Raw genomic sequence first — 22,563 nt, 5'->3', positions numbered from 1 at the left:
CTCATTACATTATACAGGTGATTTATACTGTTTAATCCCACGTATAATTACCTTCCCAGTTTGTTGACCAGTGGGGCCACCATGAGAGAGCCAAAGAAGCCTCCCAGAGGGTACATGGACACGGACAGAGACCACAACAGAGTCAGCAGGTTCTCGCCCATGGGTGTAGCATAACGCTCGACGAAGGTGAGGTTATAAAAGTGCTGCATAACCTGAAGTGGAACAAAGCAGAACGCATGACAGAAATGCATCACGACTCAAGTGCGTGTGTTTCTTGCTAGGTTACCGGCGCTGGAGAGTTGATGACAGCAACATTGTATCCATACTGGAATGATGAGCCGAATGCAGATATGAGTGTGACCAGTGCCAGGACCACAGTTAATCGCTATAAAAGACAAAGGAATATTTTCTACATTATTAATCATGATTACAGCGCAGAGTTTTTGATTTATGGGATGTGTGACACTTACCCCACTCTTCTTAGGTTTTGCCAATTCCTTCGCGTCCACCATGGCTGTTTGCGTCTTGTACACACAGTAAATAAGAAAATGTGCACTTTGGTAAACTGCACTTGTGGCTTCTGCCTGCCCTTTGAACATGTCATCATCACAGCTAAAAGCTGCAATTTGTTTATTGCTTTCATGTTGCTGACAGCGCTCACTCGCTTACTGTAGGTTAATCAATTGTTGCACAATATGCTGGCGGTACACCCATTACATAAGAATTATAATAGCAACCTATAAAAATGTTGCATGTTTTTTCTCACCATATGGCCAATGGGTATGCTAATAAATAAACAAACAAATAAACAAATGTAGTTTTACTGTCTTTATTATCAATAATTGTAGTACTACCTATATAATAATTATAAATAAGAATTAAATTATTCTCTTGTTGAAACACCACAACTTAGAGGAAATAAATTATTATTTTTTACTTTGAGAAAAAACAAGATTCATCAAATTAATTTTTCAAGTGCTCATAAACATACTTAGAAATACATTTTTTGTTTTACTTTTGCGACTTGATACTTTTGACTCATCATCATCATCATCATCATCATCATCATCATGAATATCCATCCATCCATTTTCTATAGCACTTGTCCTCATTAGGTTGCAGGTGAGTTTACTCGAAAAGCGGGTTCACCCTGGACTAGTAACTAGTCAATCAGAGGTCATTGTAATCATCATCATAAAATAAAAATAGATGCTTATTGGCTGAGACAATCACCTTTCTAAAATACTGGCCACAGTCTTTTTTTTTTTCGTAAAACCTCTGTGAAAATCGACTGCATCCTCAGAACAGATCATGCAAATGAAATGAAATTATGAATAAATATAATATATTCCCTGGATTGGCTGGCAACCAGTTCAGGGTGGACTCCGCCTACTGCCTGAAGCCGGCTGGGATAGGCTCCAGCACCCCCACGACCCATGTGCAGAGTAAGCGGTCAAGAAAATGGATGGATGGATGGATGGATACAATATATTCAGTATTTAGTTCAGTTCTTGTGATTTCTGAAAAAAATACTGATGCCATTGTTTTAGTAAGATGGCCATGTAGTTTTGACTATATAAACTTTTACTTTTTTGTTTTGTTTTTAACACCAGTCTTTTGGGAAAGGTCTATTTGCCATAATAATTTTGGTGATATAAGATTAATGAAAATGGCTGTAGGTTGCCAGATCTTATTTGGGGGGAAAATGCCTTGACATTAGAAAATAAATAGTATCACCATATTTGGTGTGCTTCTGTTAGTTTTAATGAATTAAATGGGCAGCAAGCCAGCTGGCTAAAATCCCCTCATCAAGCGTTTACACACGATGGAGCGCCTTCAATGTCAGCCAAGACTCAAAGCTGACACAATGGATGCATCCATACACCAAACACAATATAGTACATGATGGCCCTCAAGGACCCCCCCCCCCCCCCCCCCCACACACACACACACACACCCACAAAAAAATCTTCATCAGCATCGAGTGTCCTTACTTCCCCATTTTCTCGGGCATACTGCTGATGACTGGCAGTGTCCAAAATGCTGTCCAACGTTAGCAAGATGATCGCAAGTTGCCATGTGGATGACTGCTTTCTTAATCATTCACTGCCTTTGACAAGTATATTTGTCAATTATATCTATTTTTTTTTGAACGGTGATAATGGGGGAGAATCTGATGATGCTCCACTGTAAATGTAAAACTTGGAAACAACTTTACTGATGCCCAACCACCGGTAGATGACATCATTGCCCCATTTTATATGAAATAAACACAGGTTCAAAGTCCATGGGAGAAATGGCTGTATTTTGGCAAACCTACATTTTCCAATTATAAAAGAACGGGACGAGGCAAAAAGTAGGGAGTCTATGCTGTCCTTTGGTAGATTCGGTTTATATATAATTATTGTACGTAATATCGCATGGGTATTGAAAATTTTGAACATTTCCAAAATGGCTGTCAGTGAATGAGTTAAGGTTGTGTGCATTATCCTCTTGTTTTTGCTCCATTTTTTTGCCGCTATATAGGACTCTAATGGGCTTTTATTTGGATGTTACAAACCTGCTGTCATGTATTGTTGCCGCATCTGTGTGCACTGTTTGATAAAGAGCACTAAGAAGTAAGATATCAGCATCCTGCGCTAGCCATATCCTTATGTTCTGTTGTTTACACTGTTTACATTAGTGATTATTTCGTTTTATGCAACTCCAGAGTCTCCTGGGGAAAAAAAAAAGGTTCAAGGTCCTCGTTCTTCTGTTAATATGCTAGCATCTCCTACCAGAAATTCCATTGAGGGTGGAAGAGGTATGTTTCGAGAGGGATTAAATTAAATATTAACACTGCTACGCTTCACAAGAAGTGGCCATTTTGGTTGTTCTATAGACTTGTGGGTTCAATGGATTTAGTCCACAGTGTCAAGCTAACATGCGCATACATACATGAGCAACAATCAGCAGAGGTCAAACGAGAAGTGAAGCTCTTTGTAAAGAAAGCCTCTGGTGTCAAGGAGGAAGGACAACATGTGATGATCGGTCATTCATCCTGAGCATGATGACAGCTGTGATTATTTTTTTGTGACACATCAAACATGATGTTGCAACACATCATAAGGCAAGAACCATCAGGTTTTATAATACAAAAAGCCAATCACATCGCTGCCTGTGACTTCAGTGGAAAAGTCATCTGACTGCAGCATCATGCTGATCAAAAGAGTGCCATTTCAATTGAAACAGTTACGAGGAAAAGTTTGACAATATGGGATAATTATGTTCTAAATGAAAATTAGCTTAGGTGCAAAATGTAAGTGTTTTCCTGCTGTTTAGGAGGTTAAACATGTAATGCTTTTTCTTAAAGCGGTCAATCTGCTAAAATAAATGTTTGAAACTATATGACTGTTTTTTTCTTCTGAGATGAACTGAGGGTATTGTATTTTATATATATGTAGAAACTCTGATTTTTTAATTAGACAGAGCTAGCTAGCTTAAATAGACAGACAGACAGATAGATAGATAGATAGATAGATATTTAGTTGTGATTTATGGGGAATAAATGCACTGAAAGTGTGCATGTAATGTCATAAACGTACGCAAAGGCACTCTGTAATTCCAACTGGCAACACAGGATAAACTTGGCTCCTCCCCCAACATAAAAAACGATGAAAAACATGAATAGGTGAATAATACTGTGTTGGTAAAATGTTCCTTCAAACATTAAATGTATTCTAAATAAAGGTGCTAAATTTGTGACAATTGTAGCATGAAACAGATTGATGTGAAATGAATCCATATTAGAAAATTTTGTTTTTGTTTTTTTTTAAATAAGAATTTGGAAGCCAAACAAATTCACACTCCAAATTGTGTTCCACTTTAGAGGCTCTACTCTAATTTAGTACTCAGTGCCTATTGTTTGGCAACACAAAGGAACAGTGACGATAGTGTGACATCATTGAGTGAGTTTATTGGTGCATCTTTCTTTCAAAATATCATGATAAATGACACTCATGATTAAATTCGACGACAGCGACAATGAAGGCACAGAATGGTTATCCTGCTTATTTCTACAACATAGCCGAGAGCATTCACATATTTTTCGTCCCCACAAATACTTGACGAAACTGACTTTGAATAATGAACTCGATAAATTGAGTCCACGAGGTTCATGATAAATTCATTCGTCTTGGAGAAACACGAACTTAAGGTGAGATGCTTTTTATGACACCACGTGCTGGTCACTGTAAATTTCCCAACAAATTAATTTGTAACGCACACCCGTTGAAGTAAGTCCACCTTTGGCGCAATCAAGCATCACCTGTCAAATTCAATGTGGGTGTCCCTGGTGAAGTCTACCTCTCTCTGATTTGAGGTGGGAAGTCCTGCTGGCAAACCTCGAGTGTCATCCTGCGCTTGCTGCCGCGCTAATGAGCCCGCACGGCAGCAGCAAAGCGAAGCGAAGAGGCGCGTGCGGACTGGCGCGGTGAAAAACACAAACATGATGCAGTTGGCTGCTCCCTGCGACGTGTTGCCAATACCCTGTTGTGACACCACAGAAGACAGACAACAAAAATCTTCAGTAGCACAAAGTCATATTTAGTCCATTCATTTTTATGTCATGATACTAGTCTGATTTAGGATTACAGTTTGTAGTATATTTACAGTTGAAATTATTAATAGAGGGATTTCTAAACATTTTAGGGGGAGTCAATCACTCACTGTTTTTTTAAACTTATTTTTAGTAGGGCAGAGGGGTGACAGCTCACACTTCTGCTTAAGTCATTCTGAACATCTAAGCTAATTTAATGGAAAAGGAAGTGACAAACTGTCTCTAAAAGCGAACGGAACATGCCAACATGCGGTAAACGGTGGCTGTATGACAACAAAAATATCTTCTCCACTCACATGTAGCATCACCAGCACAGGGTTCTGTCTCGCCGGGGATCCAACCAGCAACAGAATGAAGCGGATTGTACTCCAAATGCGTAACATGATGAAGATAATAGGGATGAGAGTCAGCTTCATGTCCGCCATGGAGGAGAAGGAGTACGATGGCGTCCTATTGGCCAAGAGGGGACGGTACTCGGAAAGGGCTGCATGCTGCGTGTAGTACCAACATACCAAGAAATTCATTAGTATTGTCACAATACCAAAACTCTAACTTCAATACTATAACAGCATAAAGTACCCTCATACCGATACCAAAACGATCAATTGGCAAAAACCTATGATAATAGTGGAATCATAGATGGCACTTCAAAATCCTTGTATTTTTTAGTAATGCAAAACTAATGGGTGGTGGAGGAAATTAAATGTAATTATTACAGATACACACTATCATTTATACTTTCAACACGTTATATATATGAAATTATGTAGTTTGGTTGAACACGATGGCACTTAAATACATTGGACAATGTGTAGCATATTGTGGATTAGATCTTTTTCCTGCTTCAGGTAATAAATGTCCCTCCACCCTTGCCTTACTCTTTTTGTGTGTCGGGCCCTGGAAGCTGAATGAAGTATGCTACGGTCTCCCATAGTGCAGACTTAAATATGAATGGACTAACAATGCCCCTTACTCAGTGCTAGAAGTGAAACCAATGGCGACCATCTTATGTTGCCATTGAGTAAGCCCACCTAACTTGAATAGATTGGTTTCTCTATGGTGTTTTCACATTATTTTCTGCTTCTAGGGTAAAAATACCACCGCGTATGACATAAAGTTGTACCAATAAATCTGGGAGAAGCGCTACACGAACATTTCATCACTAACAAAAAAACTTTTACGGTTCTCTTATGTGGTATATCTTCAGGTGCTACTCAAAGATTGGTCTTCATGTTGTCAGAACCATCAACAAGTGAAAGCAAAGCCGATCAGGGAAAGAATTCGCTGCGAAATGTAAACCTAACCTCTGAGTCACAATGCACAATATTGAAATAATATCTGAATGATCGATGCTAACAGTGAAGTTCGCTCTTTGACATGCTCTCATCCATCCATTCAAGGTGTAAAACATGCACTTTACACCGCTTGCGTGTGCGTTGCGTGTCGACTGCGTCTCAGCTGCGGCGTGCCGCAACCCTTCCGCAAGGATAGACTATTTTCTATTTTTGCCGGACGCCGCAGCGGTAGGCCTCCGGCAAATGGCAAGCTAGCACAAAACACATCGAGCGGGACAGGAAGACCGACGCAGTTTCAAAATAAATTTCCGGTTACCTTTCAAGATAAAACACTCGCCAGCTCCTATTTCGCAAGCATGCTAGCAAAACGTGATGTGGGCGTAGACGGGCCTGGAGTTAACGTGCGAGGTGCTCATTCACGGTTTAGACACCAGCGAACATGGGCGAGGAGAGGTTTATATTGGAGGTAGAAAGCCACAAAATAATAAAAGTCCACCTCTCTTGCTGCTTCTCTGTTGAGCACAGATTTTCTGTGTGTGTGTCGTTGTTTTTAATGCCACATGATCGCGCGCGGTCACGCGAGACACGGCGGGAAGTGGTCGGCGACGGAGCTGCCGGACCGCAGCTGTGCGGAGCCGGTGTGGATTGGCCAAAAAATTGACGCGTCCGGAGCACGCAGTCAAGACGCACCGCACCGCTCACGCAACCGGTGTACCGGGCGTTTTCAGTTAAGCCAAATACTACTACTACTACGACTACCACCACCAACAACAACAGAAGTTGTCACTCGCAGTGGCAATGTAAGATGGCTGCCCTCTGGCTTCATCCGCAAGTGGTCAATTGACAGTCCATTCATATATAAATCCGTGGTCTGGCAGCTGGCTACATTACATATTTTACAGGACTAAACAGTTTGAAGCAAGGACAGTACATTAGCCACTTATTTGGAGAAATGTTCGCTAGCCGGTACTGAAAATATGTGGTCTTTTTTACGGCCAGGTATTGCAGTACTTGTGGAAACCCAGTCTTCCATACAACCCTGTGTAACACTACAGTACATTGTTTAGCTTCTCCTTGGGTCCTCACCGCCGTGTGGATGTGTCTCTTGATGAGGATGTAGAGGACGGGGAGCGTGAGGTAGGCCAAGAATTCCCAGATCTTTCCAGTCAGCAGCATCCACAGAACACGGTCAGGGGTGTGGATTCTGACCCAGCACCATCCCACTGACACCTCTGATGCAGTGTAACCAATTTTGTTGAGGCACACGGCGGCAACTGTGATGGCCAGAGGAACCCCCCAGCTGGACAACACAGAAGCATTGAGAAGAGAATGACATCATCACTTTAAGAACAATCTTTTTCCATTTTTAGATGCAGTCAGTGTGACACCACAGAAAGACTTTAACTTCAGGCTCTTGGTTCATACAAAATACTGTGTAGTAAGTATTTCAAATATAACTAAATGTTTCAACCTTTTGTCTCTAACAGCGAAAAATACATGTATTTTCGTGTCAGAATGACAGATTGTTTATAATTAGTACCTTGCCAAGGGCAAGGCTGTGTGCTGTGTGCTGTTCAGAGAAGTGGATGAATAGCTCTGTTGTGAAACCCCAAATGCAATGGCCGGCCTCAGAATTTGCGAAAACAAACTTAGGCATAATATTTACTGCAGATGCTGCGGTGAGCGCACCACCAGGTGAACATGTGATTGTGATGCTCACAATTGTTGACTTATCTTAATTTATATACTGTACCACCATGAAGTTGCTTCCTCTTTCGTCAATATGGTCAAACAGTTAATCAGTGAAGTTTTACAATTCAAGTACTCACTTCATAGCCTCAATGTTAAATGTGTCTACTTTTCTGTACTCACACTATGTCTGTTACATTACTTTATAGGCTATGTATATATATATTTTTTAAAAGGGCATACAATACGGTGTATGTGCAAAAGGACATCCATCCATCCATTTTCTTGACCGCTTATTCCGCACAAGGGTCGCGGGTGGTGCTGGCGCCTATCTCAGCTGGCTCTGGGCAGTAGGCGGGGGACACCCTGGACTGGTTGCCAGCCAATCGCAGGCAAAAGGACATCTTTCTTGTAATTGGAACCAGAGAACATTTAATGACAAAAGGGAGAATCAAAATCCTGTACTTTTTTCTTTTTTTTAGGTAGTTTATAGCTCTCTTTTTCCTCCGTCCATTCACAACGTTAGTAAAGATATGGGAACACGTTTTGATAGTATGCAGTATTTTTTTCCCATTCTTAGTAAGAGAACTATGCAAATTAATAAATGGGGGAAAAATGTCTGCAGAGATGTTCATTCATTTTCTTTTAGCAAAACTGGTATTTTATATATTTACAGTACAACCTGTCCAAGTTATTTATTTATTTATTTGCTTGCTTGCTCAGTACAAACTAAGTATTTTTGCCACCTCTACCTCGTAGTAGTAGTTCGTTAATGTATCCCAAGATGCCTCGGGGCGTCTTAAAGAGACAGTAGTAGTTTGTTTATGCTGGGACCTACCTGACCAGGTGAAAGAACAGCACCAGGCTGTCAGCAGCCCTCTGACTGGACTGTACGATGAGCACATACAAGTAGATGGCGATGGCCACGGTCCAGAAAAAGGAGCTGGTGTTGGCGAAGGTAGATATCGCTCCTTGAGCGACGCAGTCCGGCGAATCGGAGTCGAACACTCTCCACACTCCGAAGGCGTACGAGACCGCGGAAAGCCAGTCGGCCACCGAAAGGAAGAGGAGCAGTTTGCGCGGAGTGGTCCTCAAATCCGCCAAACTAATGTAAGTGACGATGATGAGCGACGAGCCCACAAACGACATGGCGCACGAACACAACACTACCACCTGCTCGGACAAGTAAACAACTGTCTGGTTGTGTGCTGGCATCGTCTTGATTTCTTGTTTCCTCTTCACTACACGCACTGCATGTTTGCTGCACAACACAACCTAACTTCTACTTAGTTGTTCTCTCACCTTCTTTCCCACCCACCCACTACTACCTCTTCCTCTCCTTCCTTGTCCTCTCCTTCCTGTTCCTCTTGTAGCTGAGATCACAGTCAGCCGGTCAGTCGCACACTCGAGGCTATTTTGGGCTCCAAGATTTGAACCCTGGATTTAAAATGGTTACGTAGCAACTAATAATCCCAAAACTAATTTCTCCGACAAAAGTATAGGAAAACACCAAAGCATTTTAGTCCTGTACCCACCCCCTACTGCTACTTTATTAATTAAATTTTTAAGTACTGAAACCGGGTAAACAATATTGCTTGAATTACGAGTTTAATTCATTCAATGACCACTCTTGCAACTACCAGTTCGTCAAACACTACTTTGTACAGAGCTATCAAATATGGCCTTTATTTTTTGTTTTTGGAATTGTTGTATTGCTGGAGCCAAAATAGACTGCAACTCCTTGAGTTTGCAGGACTGCAGTGGCTCATTGCCTTTCCTAGTTTCTCTCCTGGGGCAAACATATGAATTGTTATAGAAGAGTTGTCCCCGTGCTAGCCATCAGTCATTTCGCCAAACCACTCAATCTTCATTGTAGTAGTAATGATAATGTTGCTACAAATGAAGTGATTTTTCTACCCTTAAACATTGGTCTCTTATCTGGATCTTATTGTAAAAATAAATAAATAAAAAATAAAATTAAAGTGTTCAAAATGCATTAATGTACAAGTTATTCAACACACAACAGATAATGTGAATTATATCATTGTATTCATTCCATTCTGTTATTTGAATAAATTACATAACTGTACGCTGACCAGCCACAATACATGGCCAATTCCACCACATGATATACAGGAGCTTTATCAAATAAAGTCTTTACCAAGATAATATTCATGATCAATTGTGATTGACACTGAGGTACTGATTTAGTGTGTTAATAGTTCGAAAAATGGTTGGATGGATAATTTTATTGTTGTGATTGCATTTTGCAATGGTGTACAATCACACTGAGCTATTCTTTGTTGTTTTACTCATGTAAATAATTAAGAAAACCTTAAGATGCAATACAGTTATATACTACTAAAAGTTACAACCACAGCAATGAACAGTGTGTTAATTTAACATTTCTGGGATTGAGTCAATCATAACCGAGGATTAATTTTCATTTTGTAAAAGCCAATTTGAACATACAGCTCTTGTGTTGATCTCATCAGATTTATGAAGTGGACATATTGAGGCTGCTGAGTTAATCAGCAATAATTAAATAAATAAGCAGATAAATAAATAAATAAATAAATAAATAAATAAACTAATTAACAAATTAAAACATCACAACTGAATTAACATGCATTTATTGTGAAAATTGATGTTGGGCATATAAACACAAATCAGCAGATAAAAAATAAACATTTTGGTTTCATTCTAGATGTTTGTTTTAGCCACCAGATGGCAGCAAAGGATTTTTTTAACTACTTGAACAACATCATGAGGCCTTGATCCAACAGAAACTTGAATAAGCATCAGTTCGTCATCACATCACTGAGACATTTATTCGTTAGACTGTCTTCACGTGACAACTTACACCATCGTAGTAGGTCGATACAAGGCAGCTTAAGGTTTCCCCCTCCATTCGGCAACGGCGGTGCCGAGGACTCTTATTGCGAAGAATTTCTGCGGCAGTATACTTGCTGATTGCTTCGTTCTCACTCCTCACAACAACCAGCTAAGACACTGCCAAAGAAACACCCACAGCAGCCCTCCTTGCGCCAGCTGGTCCTTTTGCCAGCGCCCTCCTCCCTCCAGTATGGCATCTTGAACCATTGCCCTTTTTAGGTCTGATAAGCTCGAGAACAGAAGTAGATGATCAGTGTTCCCTGTGAAAACAGACACATTGTAGGTAGAGTTGCCTGTTTTCAAAAAAATCCATGAATGGCATCCTTTTGGCTTATATAACTGATGAGTGTACACATGGCTGCTCAAAGTGACCGAAAGCATATTCTCAAATAGATTCTTGATCTCCCCCCCCTTCCTCTTGCCTGGTGTGCAGCATCACTTTTGAGTTCGCACAACTTGAGCAAACACACACACGAATCCAAGAATAGACTTTGTATCATGACTCATGATTTTGCATCAAAACGCTCTGATTGATTTACCTCGATTTGTAGTGGTGTGTTCGCATTTCTGCTCTCCTCATGTAAAGCAAATGCTTGAGTGAGTGTTGTTTACCAAAGAGATATCAGTTAAAAGTCTCCTCGCGATCTCTGCAGTGCTATTTTCGGCCGTCGGACCATTCTATATGGTCCTCTCCCTGCGGACTCCGCTTGCTGACAGGACAGCATGGACACGAAAGTGCGTGCTGCGGTCGTCCGCTGTAAGGACAATGAGATGAGGGAGGAAAGCAAATACGGCTTAAATAAGCTTCACGACTGCTATCATATGATCTGTCTCTGGTTGTGTAACTGGATAGTCACGCCTTGACTGGTGCTCGGACCATTTTCACCTCATCTTATGTCAGAAGAGTTGCGCAAGGTGTTGGTCATGTATGACTGAATTGACACCAAACTGCTTTAAACGTGCCGTCCCGGTGTACAATGCAACAATAGGACATCTGCTCAGAGTTGATGTACTGTATTCTTTCATACAAAACTTCCTGGGAAAACAATAGTAAGCCAGCAGTTGGATATGTAACTGCTCCATGATATGAGTCTTACCAGACATGTATCTGATTTGAGTACACTTGCTGCCTCATTATTTCATTTACGATGTTGGTAAGATTGAAGAGATGATATCGAATACTTACTATTTACAGTATCTGAGTGAGTTGTACAGTGTTCAGTTTGCGGAATCATCCATTTGCATACTTTTGTCTTTTGCTGTTGAAAGCAATAAATAAGCTTTCAGAGGTGGAAAACCCAGGTCCAGAAAGTAAAAACCCTGCCACAATTTGGCTTTTACCCCAGGTGCTAGCTAGCGAGCTCCCTAACTAACTTCCTGGGTGCTGGGTTACCTGCTAGAGAGCTAGCTAGCATAAGGGGCTAAAGGCAAGCTGTGGCAGGGCTTTTACTTTCTGGACCTGGATTTCCCACCTTTGAAAGCTTTGCTTTGGTCCTATCTTGTGGCATTTTGGTGTAAGGGACTATGTTGAAGTGAGTTGAGGTGCTTCGTTTAGAAAAAAATGGTACTTTGCTGCTCACATCTTGGTGCCAGGACCACCAAGTATGCTCCTCTTATGTGTCATCTATAGACAATTAAAAACCTAATTGGTGGGTGGGTGTCAGTTACTGTCGGTTTGAATGGTTTGTCATTTTGAGATTGAAACGGGATCTCAGACATTTCTTAAAAAGTCCCCAAGCTCAGTAGTCAGAGCCAGAATTCTACATGTGGTATTCGCTATCACTAGAAGTGGTCAAGGAGTCGTCTAAGCATGCAACACACAAAAACAACCTGATGGAGAGGCTAATGCTAATCACTGTTGCAAAAGACCAAAATAAGTGCAGTACACTTTTCACAGAAGTCTGGCTAGAGCTGTGTTAGGGCAACTAGCTATGAACAGCAAATTAGAATGACAATTAAGTAAGGGTGCACCGATCGATTGGCCGGCTGAATTATCGGGCCCGATTTCCTTAATTTGGGGGATTTGATGATCAGTCAATCCCTTAAAAATAAAACTGATCTTTTCCACCGATCTCATCTCTCTCCTCAGAGGTCTGAAAAAGTATCCTCTTCTGCTGCAATGACAAATAGGATTTTATTTTTATTTGAGAAAAATACTTAATGTGCAGTTAAGACAAACTGTTATTTCACATATATTGTGAAGTGTTGTTTCTTCAATAAAACAAGATTGGAATACTGAAGGTGGCTGCTTATTATGAAAAAAATCAGGATTGGCAAAAATCGAGATTTGCAGGTCAGAATTTTTAAAAGATCAGTAATTGGCCGGAAAATTGTGATCGGCACTCCCCTGCAATTAATCATAGCCAGGCTCCTCCGTTAATCGTCAAATCCAGTCGATGATAATCACACGCGCTTTCCGACACTGACGTCAGTGTTGTAACATTTGTAGCAGTATGGCATAAAGCAGAATGATACAAGTGTGTGGAAATGTTTAACCAAATATGAGACTAGTTGCATGATGGCAAAATATATAAACTATCATAAAATACAATAAAAGTGCAAGTTAAATAGAAACAGTGAACAAGAGATATGCTTATTTTATTTTATTTTTTTTAGCCTGACTGGGATGTCCTGTCTTGGATGCTAAAGAGTAGCACGCATGCGTGGGACTCCTGCTACCGGTAATTACAATAACTACATTCAGGGTAATGGGTGAGTTGTACCTTTTTAATCATGTGTTTTCATTCGTTTTTCTGCCGGTCCATTGAAGTATGTCCTTACGTGAAACAGGTTTGCGTTGCAAAAACGGTTGGCGGACACTGTGCTGCGCTGAAAGAAAATATCAATGACATCAATGACTAATCAACTTCGACTTCCACCACATTAGTGTCAATGACAAAAACTCTTTAGTTCATCCCTTAGTATAGCTGGTACCCAATTTATTCAAAAGTGATAATGTTATAGACCTAATTTACAATAATCAAAGTTTGCATTTCCTTATTAATTGTAGTTATGCAAATAGATATTTTTAAGCGAAAGTGCACTAATACAGGAGTCTCCTCTTGTTAATGGAAACTGCTACCACGTAATAAAAAGAAGGCCTACTTGTGTGACATTTAAGTAATGCTCTGTGCTGCAGCTCAGTGGTTATAGTCACAGCTCCCATCAGCGGAACGTCATATTTCCATAAACGACGACGAGCCACAATATTAGAACCGCTGACAGGTTAAGTATAACACTGATTGTCTCATTAAATTGGCACCAGTTGTTAGGATATATCAAGAAGTGAATACATTTTTTTTGTCCTTGAAAGTATTGTACAGCATAAGCTTAATGTGTGACTTTGAGAAGGGCAAAGCTGTGATTGCTCGACAGCTTCTGTGTGCACGTCTACTCAACTGCACATCTCGTCAGGCATTTTGAAGCTTTCGTGTTCTGCAGTACTGGTCCATGGGGACACTGGCCTCCGTGGGTCATTCGTTTACAAGGGCCACACATTAAGCCATTTTTCGGTGGGGGCCCAAGAGCCATGTTGTAGTAGCCCTAGCCCTATCAGGCTAGGACCTGCATGATATTTTTCAGTATTTTTTATTCTTTTTTTTTTTGCAGTATAAAATCTAACTGAAAACAAAGGGAGCATAACGCCGTCTATATTAGCGGAGGAGGCCAACAATTTGCCTTCCATGCGTATATACCAGGGCTTGTGGAAAATAACTGGTACCCATGGGTTGTCTCCTTGCCATTATGAGCTCTCACTATTTTTCCCTACACACTTTCACACGCTTCTGCAAATAGATCTCGTTTTCTTGATCAGCGCCAGGGTTATAATCGTTTTGGATTGTTCATTATAGTTAGATTTTATTTTGTTTTGACATTTGTTTTTTTTTAAATACAGTGATTTTTAATTCATTTTTAGACTGAGTTAATTAGTTTTTATTTGTTTTTGTTTTTCTGAAAATCGTTTATCTTAGTTTTGTTTTTATGCGTGGTCCACGAGCTTTACACAGAGGTTGCAGTTATGTTTTAGGCCAGAGGTGGCAGTTGCAAGTAAAAGAGTGACCAAGTCAACAATGCTCCTTTAAAATGAACTCCGAAAGCTAATCAATGATATTAATTGACAGATGAAAATGAAGAGCATTTTCACTCTAATTGAAGTTAATTTTAGCTAGTTGAAACTGTTTCTGGGATAGCAGTCACTACAGTGGACAGCTATTCACAAGTGAATGAATTGTTTTTTGAATGAAATTCGTCTCTGTGTGCCCTGCAATTGGCTGGCAACCAGTTCAGGGTGTAGCCCGCCTACTGCCCAAAGCCAACTGGGATAGGCTCCAGCACCCCCACGACCCTTGTGAGGATTAAGCGGATCAGAAAATGGATGGATGGATGTTTGTGTTAGTTTTCGTCTATAATAACCTTTGCTCTGCCCCTTAACAAAAGCTGATAAGCGGTATGGAAAATAGATGGATGGATGTATTTTGCAATGGTTTCACAGTAGACTGATTGGGTACATTCTGATGAGACAGGACCACCCCCTCAAAACAGGCTAAGTAACCTGAGGTTGGGAATTACATCTCATTTGTGATCTATAATAATATTTGATTAATTCATCCCTGTTGTGTGACGAAATCCCATCAAGACTCTCAAGTCACTGACATTTATGTTTTTTTCTCTCCCATCATTGCCAGTGTATCAGGATGCATATTGCAATGGCACATTTCACATTTGTGTGTACTGGAATAACACATTCATCCGACTTAATATCTTACTTGAGCTGTAGTGTGTGACCTAACTGCGCATGTAAACATAGTGATTGATGTCCTCGTAAGTAGTCAAGGTTATTCCATGTAGTCTGATCCGACAGAGAATTTCGCCGCAACACACGCATTTCCTGAAAAAGTCAATGGTCTGCTCCTGATTAAGGTGTCAGAATACACATTGCACTGCAGATTACAGCATATGCACTCAAAGTACACACGCTGACCTCCACCTCTCAAAGTCCCAACAATGACTACGGATCAACGGAAAAGGAGATTTGCTTGGGGAGACAGTTCAGAGGTGCAAAGACAATGAGTTGTATGATGAACGCAGTTCGTACTTTTCATATGGACTACCTACTGAAACGTACTAAATATTTGGAACTTTGCCATTATGTTAAAGCTAATCCCTACACTGTAAGTTACTTGGTTGTTCCATTGTTTGCTAACAACAGTCATGCTCCCTCATCCAATCCCATTCCACAAATCTAATCACCTTATGGCTAACAATGACATCAGTATTTACTGCAGTGCCATGTTCTTGTACAATACTACACACAATTCACACAAAGACTCAGGAAGCTTCTATCGTGTGTTTATTTCTCTTGACTCTGTGAATCCTTGGTTATGGCCTTCATCACACTTTTAATAAGTTGGTTGTATTCATATTATTTTAGCACAAAGTGTGCTTGCCCTGAACATGAGAAGTTGTTGGGTCATCAATAGTTTTTTTTTTTAGTTTTTTTTTTTACTTAAGAAATAGGACTAGCGCACATTGAATCTAATCAGGAAAGAATTGACCATCTGAACTAGTGATAGACCGTTTTTGATTGTTTTGTTTTGTTTTTCTAGGCCGATAGAGATACCAATTAGGCAGCATTTTTCAGTCCCTTTTTGCTTGGTGGAGAGGTCGGCGCTGCTGGACACTACGCTGGTGAGCTGGATGGATGGCGTTTTGGACTGAACTGGTCTCTGCGTTATAACCGTGCTATTGCTCAAGGGCCTGGCGGTTGCGCTCATCCAGCTGCATGCCTGCACCAGCACGGTTCATGATGGGGGAATGTCGGTGCTATCCGACTGCCCCACCGGGTACCTGCGGGTCGCTTGTGTTTTTCGCGCCAAGAAACAGGCAGCATTTTTCACAGCCCCTTTTTCCTCTGAGTTGAGTTCGGCGCTGCAGGACAGTCTACGCTGGTGAGCTAAGATGGATGGCGGTGGAGCGGAGGACGCGAACGTCGCCGCTAAGCGCGGTGATGTGCGTGAGGCGTGGACTAGATGGAGGTTCGGCGCTTGGAGGAGAGGCAGTTTGGATGGGACTGGAAAATTGGACAATTCTTTTTGTGTGTATGGTTGCTCATCACGAACGCAGCAGCTGCTTGTTTATGAGCTAGCTTATAAGCAAACTTAGCTTGTAGCAAACGTGTGTGATGTCATGCATGTTGCGATCACGTCTCTGATCAACTGCTGAAAGGGGACTGATTCTGTCCTCTTTCATCTAAAAACTGCTTCCAACATCAAAGCGTATGTAGAAATGGAATAATGTTGATGTGTTGTGTGTGGGTGTTAATGTTTTATGTTATGTTATGTTTTTTGTTTTTTGTAAAGTGCTTTGTGACAGCTCAGGCTGTTTGAAAGCGCTATATAAATAAACCAAGTTGAGAGTTGAGTTGAGTAGTCAAGGAGACCGATAACCGATATTTCGAGTCGATAATCATTTTCATTAATAGAGAAAATATTATCATCAAAATTTAAATTTTTTTTACTTTTTCTTATAATCTTAAACAGTCATACAATGAAATGAAAGCTTTGTTTAAAAATTCAAACAACTTAATTTTATAGTTTTTTATAGTATAGGGAGTTACCAGTGCATCATTTCTTAGGAAGTGGAAATTTAAATGAATTCATTAATGAAAATTTTCCGGTATCTGACTGAGCGACAAATGCATATATGCAAATAACAGGTTTCAAAAGATCTTTAAATATTGTATGAATATGTTCGAAATGGTTTTGTGAAAAGTAAAAACTGTCTGTGAACATCTTACAAATCCTGATGAAAACCCTAAATTTCGCTACGTTTGCAAGCATTCAGTGCTAAGTGAGGTATCAGCTTTATCGCCCTTCAGATTTGTAAAAAGGCTGATGCAGATAGTTGTCAAAATGCCAAATATCGGCACCGATAATCGGTCGGTCTATCCCTAGTCTGAACTCACATCCTTCTTCTGTCCTGATTTTTGTCAGCAATATAGTAGTAAGTACAATTTTGAAATACCGCACTCTACGGTTGTCTGCTAGGTCCAGTGATGCAGGCAGAACATATCAGTCAGTTCAGACATAGCTAACCAACAACAGTAGATTACAAAAGTGTCTCGAATTTGGATGACACTAGGGCAGCAAGAAAATTGACTGCTGTAGCAAAGTCGAGAATGTGGAGTATAATACTGCAGTGGCAAGAATTTAATGTTGCGGCAATTACAAATCAGCTGAAACCCTGAGCGTAGTAGTGATTTACAGTATGTCACCATAGTATCGGCTCGGCATGCTCAAAACTGTCTTGCACTAGAAACTGTACCTGTTTATAGAAATTGAACCATGCTAAAAGGTGCGTGAACAGCATGTAAGCTAGAGGTGTTTCCATGGTGTCATCTTGGCGTCAGGACGCGTTTGCTTTCACGACGCAACAGCACCACAGGTCAAGATTTACCTGCAGCGATCAACTTACATCTTCCTTGCTGAAGCGAAAGGGAGAACTTTTAGCGTCCCGTTTCCAATTCGGATCACAAAGAGTTTCGCTTGTGTGCTTTGCTTCTTTCAACAATAATATTTAACCCGAACATTCATTCACAGGAGGGCTGTAACATTATATGTCAGTATATATGGCACTTTAAATCACTCACCCAAGGCAGTAAAGTTGCTCCTGAGTCCACGTTTGGCACCAGCCAGTCGTTGTCCACAGGTGTTGTGCAGGCTTTGGCCAAACGCTTCTCGCGTCTCTCCGTCTCTGCTCCACTTGGCCACTGCAACAAGTCAAGGCATGTTCCTGCACAGCAGCCGGCCGGGTGCACGAGACTGCTCCTAGACCAGAAGGGGAGGAGCAAAGCTGTGAGGGGAGGGTCATCCAAAAGGCCCAGCATGACTCAGCCTGCTTGATTTGGTTTGCATGCAAAGTTTGAACACTTTTGTTGCTACACTGGACATTAAGACGATTGGCAGCCTGCCTTTCATGTCTTAACAAAAGGTGTTGGATGACATGATACAGATATTATTATGATGATTGTTGTTGTTATTATTATGAGCTTTTATAGGTCATAAAACAGAATTGTTGTTTGTCTGTGGTTGGACTTTTCTTCTTCTTCTTCTTCTTCTTCTTCTTCTTCTTCTATGGCCAGCAAGAAAAAAATACCCTTCTGGTGCTAGCATTTAATTGTAAAAGTAATATAAATATATATACATGAAGTGGTTCACACCCTGGTCAAATGTGGTAAAGTGATTTATTTGTTGAATGGGTATCTTTTCATGCTTAGAAATAACACATGAAGGTGTCAAAATATTAAAGTGTTGTGTTTAGAGAAATTCATAAAATAAAATAAAAAACACCTAGCTAGCCTACTAGAATATCTGACAGATTATTTTCAATTTAATATGAAATAATACTAATGTGTTTGGTAAAAAAAAAAAAAAGTGTTGTGACTCTTGCTTAATTTGTTGAGGATCTTTTGTTTGTTTTTCCGGAAACGTTAAAAAAAAAAAATACTTTGACAATGAACTTCATTGTTGTTTTGAAAATCATATCATTTACTGGACCATTTTGAGACTAGGCGATATTTAGCACCGGTTACACAATTTAATTGCCTGTATTGATAAAGAGTGAATAATTTCGGATGTGGAACTTTCTTGTCAAATTAACAAATGAAAATAAAAAGCTATTTATTTTACCATCTCTTAACATAATGCATTTTACAGTCATGTGCTCCATTCTTGTTGTTTCCACTTAAAACCAAATCAACCAATAAAAATAAAATCAAAACTTTAACTAAAATGTGGGCCTTATTATTAGGCCTTTTAGTGCATGGAAGCCTATTTGGTAACTCAAATTCAAATGAATGTCTTTAAGTTATACTTGATATAATTAAAAATGTAATTTTAATGTTTTTTTTAATTAAAAAGTTACATCTTGCTATGAGTGACCTATAAAATCTTAATTTAGTTATAGTGCTATGATTTATTTGTGTTCTTAATAGCCAACACTCTTACTTGTGCTTTTTAACATACTGCCAAATATATAGCCCATTAAAGCTGTAATGAGCCACTATGTTAATTCATCATATAGCATCGTACAATACAGGAATTTCTGACACGGCCTCTGATTACAATTAGAGTTTAGTCAATGACAGATATGGATTATACGGATGTGCCCAAATATGCCTCGCATGCTTTTTTCCTACTGACACACAAAACCTTGATCAGATGTGCAGATTCATCAGCGCCCGTGAGGGCTAATTATGCAGTGCTGTTATGCTGCTTGCGTACAGCCTCAGAGGAAGGGTGAAGCCAGTTCATCACTGCTGTAGTGGAAGTTGATCACTAGGCAGATTCCAGTTGCAGCGGCAAGGACCAGCTCAGCAAAACTCACCTGCTACAATATGCTCTCAGTCTGGCTGCCTGAGCATCCTGGAAGCGGCGGAGTGCGCGTTTCTCTCCACTGCATCAGGCAGCAGACTGATGACCTTATCAATGGGGGGAGCTAAGTCACTGATCTTGTGCCCAGAAAGCACTTTTAGCACTGCACAGTGTTTTTTTTTTTTTCCATCCTGACAGCGAATGGAATGGATGCTTAAAAAAATGGATGCATTGTCTGCAGACCACAGTTTTTATTTATTTGAGCCAGCGATGCAACACTGCACTGCACTGGTGGAATTCTGACTTCTTTCGCGCCATTCCTCCGAAATGTAAAGCATAAAACTGTTTGCACTTGGGTAAAATATGGACGAGCATGAGATAGGAAATCTTTCTTAGTATTGTTATTATTTATTTAACTCACTTGATGGGACATTGCGGGGGGGGGGTTGCGCAAGGAGAAAGGAACCCACAGCCCAGCAAGTTCAAAGCTTGCTGCATTGATTACATCATCGCAACTGGAGTGCTGGAATGGGACAATGCACCATCACAAGGTGGGGACTTTGGGGGGTGTAGAAATGTGTGTGTGAGCCCTTGTCTCCAAACTCAGGCAAGGTCCCATTTCGAGTGAGGTAGTCTACCTGCATTGCGTGTGTGCGTGCATGTGTGTGTGTGTCAGCACTGCAGGAAGTCAGCTGATGCTGTAGGGCATTGCAGGATTGCTGCACTGCTGCTCTCTCCCTCCTCTCCTCTTCACTCAGGCAAATTGCTCAAGGAGGAGGATGGTGATGATGAGTGCATGTGCTGCATACTTTTTCAGTAGGGGAGGGGGGGACAGTGAATGGAGGGGAATCGTAAGGTTGCAAAAAGGCACTGTGCTGGGCTACTGTACCTCTGAGAGAGACACTAGAAAGTAGAGATGGAGAGAAAAGAGAAAGGGGGGAGGAGGGGGTGGGGGGTGTTACAAGGAATATCAGGTGAGTGCGGCAGATTTCCTTTGCAGTCGTCTCTGTTGGAAGTATGAACAGGGGAAACTGCAGATGTTCCTAGATGATGTCAGCGGATGTGATGTTAGGCCGTCTTTTTTTTTTTTTTATACTAAAGTTAGCTTCTTCTTTTTTTCACTCATGTCATCCCACTGCAGTAAGGAGACATTTCTCTGGGGGAGTGAGTTTGGCAAAGAGCCGCCTGACGACTCTTTCCAAGGTCTTAGCACAGTTACCTGATGTGAACTCAGAGCGGAGTCGACCGGCATACTAAGCTGACAGGACTCACTCCGAAAATGTTGCAAATTTTGCTTGCCTGGAAACGTCACACGTGAGCATTCAGGATATCTTGGAGAACAGCTTGTATAGTGGCTCAAGACATATCCATTTATCTATACTCATCCAATACAAAAACACATGATTACTTTTCCCTACAAGCATAAAGTGAGCTGTCTCTAAAGAACAGAAGTTGTAGCGCATAACTTCATAACTGCACCACAACTCCCCTGTCCCATGCAGGATGCTGTCGCCTCACTCTCCGACCGGCCTTTGAAGCACTCATGCATCCTTTGCAGCAGTGCAAACTATCAAATCTCAACCTTCAAAAAGTAGAAAGCATGGCTTGTTCTCTCCTAAAAGTCACAACTATCCAAGTTAGCTTTTCAGTGCTTCCTTTGAAGAAGGGGAGAACCTCTCAGCAGGCACGCCGGCTGCTATTTCAAGCCGGTGCCGTGTGTGAAACATGGACGAGAGAACAGACGAGCCCAGCTGGCTGGCGAGCCATCTGGCTGGCTGACTACAGCCTGGTGGTGCAGAGGAGGCGGAAAGTGATGCGATGGTAGGCATGCACATACGCTGTACTTAGATCAGCCGCTTGCAAGGCCGGTTTCAAAAGTGCATCACGAACAGGGAGATGTAAGTAGGTGGCAAACGAGAGGAATGAAACGCATACCTGCAGACGAGTGTCGGGCTGCACCATCAGCGGGAAGGAGCGGGAAAACTTCAGTGAGCCTTTTCGTGTGGTGATGTGTCTTCACGGTGCTGCAAAGTTGACTGCAGCATTACCTCCTGAACAAAATGACATTGTTTGCACTCTCTCTCTCACTCTCCTTCCCTCCTCCTCCTCCTGTGAGCACCCCGCCCCCCATCCTCCCTCTCCTCTGCACGCTTGCTGGCAGCCTAAAGTGCACAGCTCAGCAGTGTTCCCCTACTGCCGCAGCAGATCCTGCATGAGCTCTGCGTATCCAAGCGGGATGGGACTTTTAAAGGGGACTGCAACCTCCAGGGTCAACCTCCTCTCTCTCTCCCTCTCACTCTCTTCCTCCTCTCGGTCCTCCTCGCAAAGCCCTTTTGGCTCTTGTCGTCACTCTGCAAAAACCTCTGAGAGTGATACTCACCCGAAACAGGACTTCTTACATCCCATAAGAGAGTGAAATCAAATCTCAACACAGAGAGTATCACCTGCATGTGATGTGCATGGGACGCTTCTGTGACCTTGAAAGCTTAAAAAAAAAAAAAAAAAAAAAAAAACTAATTCAACCATAAATTCGCACTGTCTGACTAATCTTCCCAAAATCAGAACTGAAGTCTTACAAGCCACAAACTCAAAAGTGGAATAACATGAAAAATTCAACTTCTCCAAAGTCAAATGTCCTCAAAACTCCATTTATCCATCCATTTTATATAGGTTACTACTTACTTACTTACTTTGTTTGTTTGTTTGTTTGTTTGTT

General features: G+C 41.1%; 2 protein-coding genes and 2 long non-coding RNA genes across 6 annotated transcripts in view; 1 reads left to right on the top strand and 3 right to left on the bottom strand.

The window, feature by feature from the left end:
• slc2a5 (solute carrier family 2 member 5) overlaps positions 1 to 3,045 on the bottom strand; it is an 11,998-nt gene extending 8,953 nt beyond the window's left edge. Inside the window, exons 1-4 of one of the 3 annotated variants that reach the window (XM_077514954.1) lie at positions 2,938 to 3,045; positions 471 to 524; positions 287 to 385; positions 52 to 212 (exon numbers count right to left, since the gene is read on the bottom strand). In XM_077514954.1, coding sequence (XP_077371080.1) covers positions 52 to 212; positions 287 to 385; positions 471 to 512 — 302 coding nt within the window. In that variant the 5' untranslated portion in view covers positions 513 to 524; positions 2,938 to 3,045. Of the gene's footprint in view, positions 1 to 51; positions 213 to 286; positions 386 to 470; positions 1,905 to 2,560; positions 2,914 to 2,937 lie in introns of those variants that run through there. The other 2 variants (XM_077514955.1, XM_077514953.1) reach the window with 2 other exon arrangements.
• Positions 3,046 to 3,935: 890 nt separating this feature from the next.
• Positions 3,936 to 8,968, bottom strand: gpr157 (G protein-coupled receptor 157). Its single transcript, XM_077514952.1, has 4 exons — positions 8,420 to 8,968; positions 6,979 to 7,192; positions 4,894 to 5,088; positions 3,936 to 4,527 (listed from the first exon to the last, which is right to left on the bottom strand). Exons 1-4 carry the CDS (start codon positions 8,794 to 8,796, stop codon positions 4,303 to 4,305), a joined length of 1,011 nt encoding a protein of 336 aa, XP_077371078.1. The 5' UTR covers positions 8,797 to 8,968; the 3' UTR covers positions 3,936 to 4,302.
• LOC144014732 (uncharacterized) lies at positions 8,414 to 16,983 on the top strand. Its single transcript, XR_013282551.1, has 2 exons — positions 8,414 to 8,691; positions 16,083 to 16,983. It is a non-coding gene; the product is annotated as an uncharacterized LOC144014732 (long non-coding RNA).
• Positions 13,106 to 21,900, bottom strand: LOC144014733 (uncharacterized). Its single transcript, XR_013282552.1, has 3 exons — positions 21,783 to 21,900; positions 18,125 to 18,302; positions 13,106 to 13,305 (listed from the first exon to the last, which is right to left on the bottom strand). It is a non-coding gene; the product is annotated as an uncharacterized LOC144014733 (long non-coding RNA).
• Between the last annotated feature and the right edge of the window lie 663 nt (positions 21,901 to 22,563).

This window comes from Festucalex cinctus, chromosome 2 (assembly GCF_051991245.1).
Source record: "Festucalex cinctus isolate MCC-2025b chromosome 2, RoL_Fcin_1.0, whole genome shotgun sequence".
NCBI classification, from domain to species: Eukaryota; Metazoa; Chordata; class Actinopteri; order Syngnathiformes; family Syngnathidae; genus Festucalex; species Festucalex cinctus.
This window is presented reverse-complemented; position numbering and strand designations above follow the sequence as displayed.

Coding starts and splice junctions, on each gene's coding strand:
- gpr157 (XM_077514952.1), bottom strand. CDS start 8,796: ATGCCAGCACACAACCAGACAGTTGTTTACTTGTCCGAGCAGGTGGTA. Junction 5,089..6,978: donor AGAGACACATCCACACGGCG/GTGAGGACCCAA, acceptor TACTACACGCAG/CATGCAGCCCTTTCCGAGTA. Junction 4,528..4,893: donor CTGTGCTGGTGATGCTACAT/GTGAGTGGAGAA, acceptor GTGTCACAACAG/GGTATTGGCAACACGTCGCA.